Here is an 8,333-nt window from a genome sequence, read left to right on the forward strand (position 1 = left end):
AATTCAGTGTAGGTTCATTACAAGGATAACATTGTTGATATAAAACTATTGATTAAAGCCACTTTAAATTTTCAGAATAGCTGAATATAAGATCATAGGTAAGCTATATAAAAGTCTATATAAAATGTTCATTGTAATTAAACTTGATTTCTCTACAAATGCAGGGCCTTACTGCACAATACACATTTACTACATAGTGTATAACTAAATACACGAAGATTCACACAGCTTATTATGCTGATATCTTTCCTCAGCTTGTAACAGATAACCCAACTGACATTTTGATATGAAGTCAATAAAAAAGTACGAACAAGGCAGCAAAGTTTTACACAAAAGAAACTTTTTATTCAACAGCAGTTGAGTAACATTCATCAAATATAATTTGTTACAAATTTATTTGCCATGTCCTCTTTGCTGTTTGAAAACTAGGGGCAAGAATAAACATTTCTGCAGGCAACCAGTAGTTGCATGTAATGTATGTTGGAGTTCAACACAAATTTTTCCGCATGCATGAATGCTTTGTAAGAAAATGTTTCTGGGAGTTACAGTTGATTAATAAATAAAATTAAAATGGCACATAAAAACCAGACAAGGACAATTATATGACATCTGAAATTCTTCCAACTTCATACATTCTTTAATCATCCAACACAGATGAGTAGGTTTTGAAATAATAATTGCAGAGAAGTTTGTCTGTAAGCAAATTAATAAAAACAAACTTGATCCATTTTGAGGTTTGTAATTCAGTGTCAGTGTAAGGACAAACCTCATCACAGTTCTTAACCTAATCATCTCTTATCTTCAACCTGCACTGTGACCATACAAGGGTTACAAAGGACACTCCTGAAAATACTTTCTGCTGATGCCAAGATTTTCACACCGGAGAAGCTCCCCAAAGCTCCCCAATGAGGGCTTGATGGAGAATATGGACTTCCTCTTTCCTACATGTCCTTTTACACACGTTGTTCTGTTGTTGATTTTGGCGAACATACATGTCAAGCTCGTCCAACAATGGCGCAATTTTCACACTCAAAATGCCAACTGTGATAGACCTGAGGAAACAGAACATGACCTGTTATTGTAAATGACTGCACCAGACACTTCAAACAGGGTGGGTAGGTGGAAATATGAAAAATTTAACACATATGAGTAACAAAGTAAATAAACTAACGGACAGCATGGCGCCATAGTGGTCAGAGATGATTCAGGGACGGAACAGTCACAGATGTGACATCCTACCGCAGTTTACACGTCCATTAAACTTATAATTCTTACAATTTTTATGAAATCAAACCATGTTTTTTGTTACTATTTATGGTCATCATTTTGTCAGTAATAATCATTCAATGTATTTGAATTCTGTGATTACGTCACTATTATACTAATTAAAAAAATCTACTAAAAATCACTCAGCTCTGTAACCACTGAATCTAAAAATCATATATGGTCTTCTCATTAGCGCAGGTAGTCTTGCTTTTAATTTGACAAGTTTACATTATTAATTTCTAGTTGACATTGTGGGGGTATGTGATGTGCTATTATGTGTAGCTTTGTATTTTGTATAATGTGTTCTGTGTGTTTTCTGCTTTGTACTGTTTGTTGTGTGTTTTGATTGTGGGGGACTACAGATGTAAATTAGCTTTGAGCTAACTCTGGTACAGTGCATCATTTATGTTAAAAACTGTACACTGTCCCGATAAATAAATACAATATATAGCAGTTTTCATTTTAAGTGGCAGGTCAGCCATTCCCTGCCTTATTTAAAATTGCCTTCTAACATACACAAGGAATTTACAGGAAATAATGCATGCATGTAATCCAGTGTTACAGTTTTAAAAATGTATTTCATCAATAATAAATAATAATATTAAATAGATATTAGCCTCACTGTTAACTGTTCTTTACACTGTTTATCAGAGCTTTGTTAAATTACCTCTAATGTAAACCCAACATTAACTGCTGCTGCTTCACATTATAAATGTTCAACTAATGAAACACAGGGTGCTGAAGTTCGCAAGGTTAACAAATGTTCAAAAATGAATGTATAAAACAAGACGATAATCATTTTTGGCATTTTCTCATCAGCAGATCATTTTATTTTTTTTCAAGGGAGTAATGAAATGAACAGTGAGCTGTTCAATGAAGAGGCATCAAGCTGCACACCTCCAGTTCCTGAGCAAGGTAACAAAATTTACTGTGCCCTGCTTTTGAGTGGAAAACTACTTGTGCTGTGCACCCCATGAAATCAGGTCGAAATTGCAATTATTACTGACTATTAAAGCAACGTGAGTTTGTTGGTTACTATATTGTACAGTACTGTATTTCTGAACAAATGTTTGTTGTAGTATTAAACTGTATTTACCATCAATAACCATGGATTTGGCCAAATCAATTGCAGCAGAAATTTTAAGGAATAAAACTTTACACCTGAAATGTAGCTAAAACATAATTGTTCATTACCCAGATTGAGTTTGTCCTTGGTAGCCCAGCAGATGCTGTAGTGTTGAAGAAGTTGTTGCAACAGCTCCTTCTCATCAAGGAACTCCAGTCGCTCAATTCTGCAAAGAATAAAAAACATAATCAACAAAGTACTTATGTTAGAATATTTTCTTCTGTATCAAAAAAGTCCAACAGACTTGCAACACATACCAGACTGTTTAAAAATGAAATGTTTTCATTTGTGTCATGTGTCTTTTCCACAAAGAAGTTCAATTACCTCCACTAAAGCCCGCCTCCACTAAAAAATGTGTGGCCTCTCACTATACGTGCACTGGAGGTTTCAAGTGAAGGTCAAACATCAAAATGAAGTACTAAGAATTAAAACACATTTTTGAGTGGAGGGGGACTTTAAGCACATAATGTTTGTTTTTTCAGTGTTTTTAGCTAAATATATATATTTTGATGTCTTTCAGTCAGTGTTTATTACAGTCCAGTAACCACTGCTCCTCTTTGCTTTGCAGGCTGTCTTGTGTTTGCCATACTGAGTTTTTTGATAGTTTTTCTAATTGCCATATTACATGATTTAAAATGTTTAGGACTAATGTGCCAATACTCTGGCTTCCAACTTAGCTTCCTACAATGTGAACAATTGTTTCACTGACGATGAAGGAAGATGAAATAAACTTTTTTTTTTTTTAATCTGTTCAAATTACACACATAAGCTTACTACATGCTGAGTGGTGTTAGAGGTGTATTACCTTGCCACATCATCCTGAGGCAGCATACCGTAGACGGTCATCATATCCAGCGCATCAGCATTCTCCCAGCCAGTCTTCAGAAACCGATCCCTCTGCAAGCACCAAACACTAAACAATTTACTGTCTGGATATTCTAAAAAAACACAAACACAAAAAAAACAGCAAGCAGCAGAAGTTCAAGACTGAGTGTGCGGAGCATTCATTGAGCAAGAGACCTTCAACTGGACTTGACAGATCTAGCAAAGATATTCCTATTCCTAAATGCAATCAAAGAATTGTTGTGTTGCTTGAAAAATATTAAGTCGAGTGCTGGAGGTTACCTGAGATTCCAGAGATTGGCAGGTCTCTACTCCTGCCAGGGTGCACTGACGGCGCTGCAGGTTCTCGATCATCACTTGGCCAAAGCGGTCGCTCATGTTCACCTGGGTACACAGACCATGTTGCCTTATATTGTTCTTTTAAACAAAAGCTACATTACTGCATCTCAGCTCAAATTCACATATACTACATCCGCCTGTTAAAATGCCTTTCTGTTTCTGTTGAATGTCTCTAAATTACCACTGAAATTCTTCAAGTCAATGGTGATTTAGTGAGTGATATGATGGATAATTTGATACATAATCTGAATATTCATTTGATTAGGTTGATTAAACGGATAATTTAATAGTAATTTAAGTGTAGAGCCCTACCGATACTGGCTTTTTGGGGAGGGTGCAAATACCAATATTAGGGAGTAAAAATTCTGATATCAATATATTGGCCTATAATCTTACATGTGGTACAAATGTGGTTATCAAACACTTGTAACAACGATATGTAATGGAGGCATGATATTTTATAGTTTAACAATAAACTTTGTTGTATAAAATGACATCAATGCACTGAAACAGTAAACTTCACTGGAATTTAATAATTATAAATAAATATGAATTTAAAAAAACGCAGAACAAAAAAACATACCTAAGTACATATACATATCTTGAATTAAGAAACATGATCACATATACATAAAATGCTTCCTATATAACTTAAAAAAAAAAATAAAAAATTGGCGCCTGTTGGACAACATATACACTGATACCGATATAGCTGTGATAGGCCAATATCGGCCAACAATACCGGCTGACTGATATATCGGTCAGGCTCTAATTAAACGTGTTAAAGCTGCTTTTGTCAAATGACAACTAGGATGAAGCATACTTAATATTTCCAAATACCAAAAATTGTAACTGAAAGATCAACTTCTTACACCTAATTTGTCAGTCTTACATCTTTAATCTACCACAGCTAAACTAACACAGGTAGCACTGACTGACATAAAAGCTCATTCAAAAGTTAATGTACTTTTAAACAAACAGAAAATCAAGATGCTTCATAAACACTCTGACACGCATAATAAAAGCCAACAACTGTATTTTTCTTCTGCACCAGACTTCAGTCATTGGTTTCGGTTACCTGTTCGTAGTTGATGAACATGGCGGTGTGAAAGGTCTCCGCTGCCCAGTGAACGAGATTGGAGGACTGAGTGGGCGTCATATAGACCAGCACGCACTCTGACAGGAGCAACGTGGGTAATCTGGAAGTGAGAGCAGCACACACGAACACGACAACATCACTAGAAAGCACTCGGAGAAGAATCTTATTATTCAATATAAACAGGTTTTAGTTTTCTTAAAGTACACATAATGACAGACAATCAAGGGATGCATGTGTCAGATTTTGACAGATTACATTTAGTTAAGCACAGAAGCTCATGTGAAAATGATTCCCTGTTTCACAATCTTTAGAAATGATTGGATAGAACTGGATCTGGAGTGACACCAAAACCAACCTGCCTTCAAACTGATGAGAAAAGAAGAGTATCCTTCATACTCTATGAAACGTTATGATCTTAATACTATTACTGCACACTGTGACTTTGATGGACGTAGTGACCCTTGCTCTTACACAACCAAGACTTTAAGAAAAAAAAACATTCACATCCTGATAGAGCGCCTCATTCTCAGTTGAACTTCCTTGGAAAAGAAAGGGATTTTTAAAATAGGAGTTACAAGCTGAGGTCGAGCAGTCTGCCAATGAGAGTTATCCTCGCCATAGAAAACATCCTATCGTAGAAAAAAGGAAGTCATTCTAATATAAAATGGTTAACTGATACCTGTACAGTGATACTCCACCCAAATTTCTTGTGTATCAAACACTCCCCAACTATGGTTGTGTTCAGTTTGATTTCACGTCATAGAGGAAGTTATCAAAACGACCACAGATATTTCTCAAGCCACTCCTGTTAATCATCTGCATTACAGCCACATCAACACACTCTAGAGTGACTGTTATCTACAGTTACTCACTGCGAGAAAACACAGAGATAGGCTTGAATTCCTGGATTTCTAGAGACGTGCTGGGCAAAAAAAATGACAACTGACATGCAGCAGTAGTGGGGACTTATTTCAGAAAAAATATATTGATCTCAGGTTAACTTACACTTTCTTCCAAATCTAAATTATTCGTTTGGCATGACAGATAAGGGAGATAAAATACAATAAGGTTGTATCGATAACAATAAGGAAAATAAGATACAATGCATTTTCACATACTCTGGGTTAAGCTGGAACTTCTTCAGTTTTTCATTCATTGTAGAGACATCTCTGAGGTCTGCTCCGATGATACAGTACCGGTCTGAGTCAAGGCTGTGGGCATCTGAGCAAACAAAAACACACACACACACACAAACATGCACATATTTAGACAGATTCTATGACATGAAATAAAGAATATTTGTTGTTAAATGATCACAGGTGTAGAACTTTTGTTCATTACCTAGAAGTAAGGAGTCTGTTGAGTGGGTTTCAATGAGGGGTTTGGACAGGGGTGGTTTTGTCCTAGTCAAAGAAAAATCATCACACAAATGCAACTATTCATTCAAGCACACAAATACAACTATTCATATTATCTAATTCATGTTAAAGCTAATATCGAGAGCTCATAGGAAGTTCAGAACTAGAGCTGCAATAATTGGTCAATTAATGGATTAGTCACACAACAGAAAATTAATCACAAACTAATTACAGTATCGTTACATTTTACTGTATTTGTTAGCTTAGTTTATGTAGTAGTATTTGGAATTATATTGTATTAACTGTCATATGCAAGATACCTATATATAGCTTAACTATCAGAATACCGGTATTCATAATTTGCATATAATACACAAAAGCTGTTATCCAGGAAACATGTATGGATAACATATTCATAAAGTATAAATAAATACACTGCCAATGTTCTTTCACTTCTTTTATAAGACATTTGTAAATGTTGAGATGTTGTTTCCTTTAACAAAGTGCTTTGTCTCCCTCTGCAGATGTCTACCCTACATTACAACATCACAGCCAGAAAAGGATGAAAACATGATCCACTTATTAATCATAACCTCTTACACTAACATGGTCATGAATGAAGATTATTAAAAGGTTAAATTAGAAAGATACTGCAAAATCTATCAGATCAGGGGGGTACTTGTAGTTGCTCTTGTGCATGTATGCCACATGATGTGGGGGGATAAAAATAAAATACAAGTGAAATAGCCTGGTTGTCTTACTTTATATTGTGTATTTTCCTGGCCACAACAGTTGGAAAGTCAACTTCAAAGAACTTCCGTGGCATGAGGTTTTCATCCTATAACATACACACAAGCACGATAAATATTTAAGTGTATTTGATGCAGCCTAGTTAAATCAAAGAAGACCACATGCCATAGTAGAGTGATGGAGAATCATATTTAGACCAGGGTGCTGGCAGTGAGCCGCAATGTTGCAAACCTTTAGTCTCCAGAACGTGGTGTCCAGTCCGGCACCCAGGTTGATTACTTGACAGTCACACTCTGTTTTTCTAATGAATGCATCAAGGAGATGGTTCACCCCTTGGACACGTGCATAGTAACCTGTCAGATATGACAAGTGGATAGAAAAATAAGCTGACAAAACACACATGGGTGAAGTCACATGTAAATAATTAATAATTTGTAATGTGGCTTGTACAGGATTACATATATCGAGGCAACAGCACATGTAAGTGACTTGTAGTGCAGCTTATAAATATGACTAACCACATGAGTTTTCTGATCGAGCTTAAGATTGTTGAATTAAGTGTCAGAATATGTTAAAGAGAAGCGTCTCACTCACCTCTGTTGATTTCAGGTGCCTTCCTTTCCCCTACTGATCTCACAAAGTATTGGATGTAAGGGTCCTTCCAGTAGCTTTTACTGGTAGCAAACCTAGAAAACAAATTATAAATTGGATGATGAAGTGACATACGTAATTAAAGCTCTAGTAAACAATATGTTTGATATTAACATTGAATCAAAGGTCGCTAGTACTGCTGATCCCACTTAGAATCTCTCCGTTCTGTGCAGCTTTCAGCTCAGTGTGTTTTCTTGATGGTCTCACATAATGAATAACAAATTGTGGAGAGCAAAAAATAAACATGTAATGAAGAAAGACAACCAGAAAGTCACACCAGAGAGAAGACCACTATGGGATGTCCATGTTGCTGTGTCTGATAGATGTGTAAACTAGTAACTGTTGTTTTAACCACTTAATAAGCACTGAGACTAAGTAGATGTCATTTTAAGGATTTTAACAAGATAACTGAACTTTTTTGTGGAAAAAAAACACACATATTATTCAGAGTAGCCAGTTGTAACTGTAACGTTAAGCTAATATTACCTTTTACATGTGGTTGCATCGTCACACGTCGCCCTCACTGCTTCATCGGCAGTATCCGTGTCTGTGAAAGGCTGCCGAGCTGCCATGGATGATCCTAATCCTGGTCCTGGCGTTATGTAGTTGACATTAAAACTGTTAGCGTTGCATAATCTCGCCCACCTGCTATACACACTGGCTAGCTACAACAGGCTAACTCGTTAGCTCAATTTGACAGGTGGGTTTATTAACCAAAACTGGGAAGAGGAGCAATAAAACTGCGAGCATAGTCGGGTTGCTCAAGTACTTGTGTTAAGCGAGCAAACTACGAGATGAATTAAAGTATGCAGTATCAAATGAGGGAACGATATTTAGCTGATAAATAACAAGTTGCTCTATGCTATCTAGGTCCAACCGGACGTGAGAGATAAATACTTCC

The 8,333-nt window shown here is 36.2% G+C and overlaps 1 protein-coding gene across 2 annotated transcripts; it reads right to left on the bottom strand.

Moving 5' to 3' along the window:
- Positions 1-319: 319 nt before the first annotated feature.
- lcmt1 (leucine carboxyl methyltransferase 1) lies at positions 320-8,333 on the bottom strand. Of its 2 annotated transcripts, none has more exons than XR_006399515.1 (11): positions 7,919-8,333; positions 7,376-7,467; positions 7,013-7,134; positions 6,793-6,869; positions 6,015-6,076; positions 5,792-5,894; positions 4,653-4,773; positions 3,518-3,619; positions 3,198-3,330; positions 2,461-2,558; positions 320-1,052 (listed from the first exon to the last, which is right to left on the bottom strand). XR_006399515.1 is itself a non-coding variant. In XM_044338280.1 (11 exons), exons 1-11 carry the CDS (start codon positions 8,002-8,004, stop codon positions 1,030-1,032), a joined length of 978 nt encoding a protein of 325 aa, XP_044194215.1. In that variant the 5' UTR covers positions 8,005-8,333; the 3' UTR covers positions 320-1,029. The 2 variants fall into 2 exon arrangements, 1 of the variants encoding a protein (XP_044194215.1); XM_044338280.1 differs by having other exon boundaries at positions 3,198-3,289.

The sequence above is a fragment of the Thunnus albacares genome, chromosome 20 (assembly GCF_914725855.1).
Source record: "Thunnus albacares chromosome 20, fThuAlb1.1, whole genome shotgun sequence".
In the NCBI taxonomy this organism is placed as follows: domain Eukaryota; kingdom Metazoa; phylum Chordata; class Actinopteri; order Scombriformes; family Scombridae; genus Thunnus; species Thunnus albacares.

Excerpts from the sequence above, each read along its gene's own strand:
- lcmt1 (XM_044338280.1), bottom strand. The coding sequence starts at position 8,004 with ATGGCAGCTCGGCAGCCTTTCACAGACACGGATACTGCCGATGAAGCA. Across the intron at positions 7,468-7,918 it reads GATGCAACCACATGTAAAAG|GTTTGCTACCAGTAAAAGCT; the intron begins GTAATATTAGCT and ends TTTGTTTTCTAG. Across the intron at positions 3,620-4,652 it reads TGTTCATCAACTACGAACAG|GTGAACATGAGCGACCGCTT; the intron begins GTAACCGAAACC and ends CTGTGTACCCAG.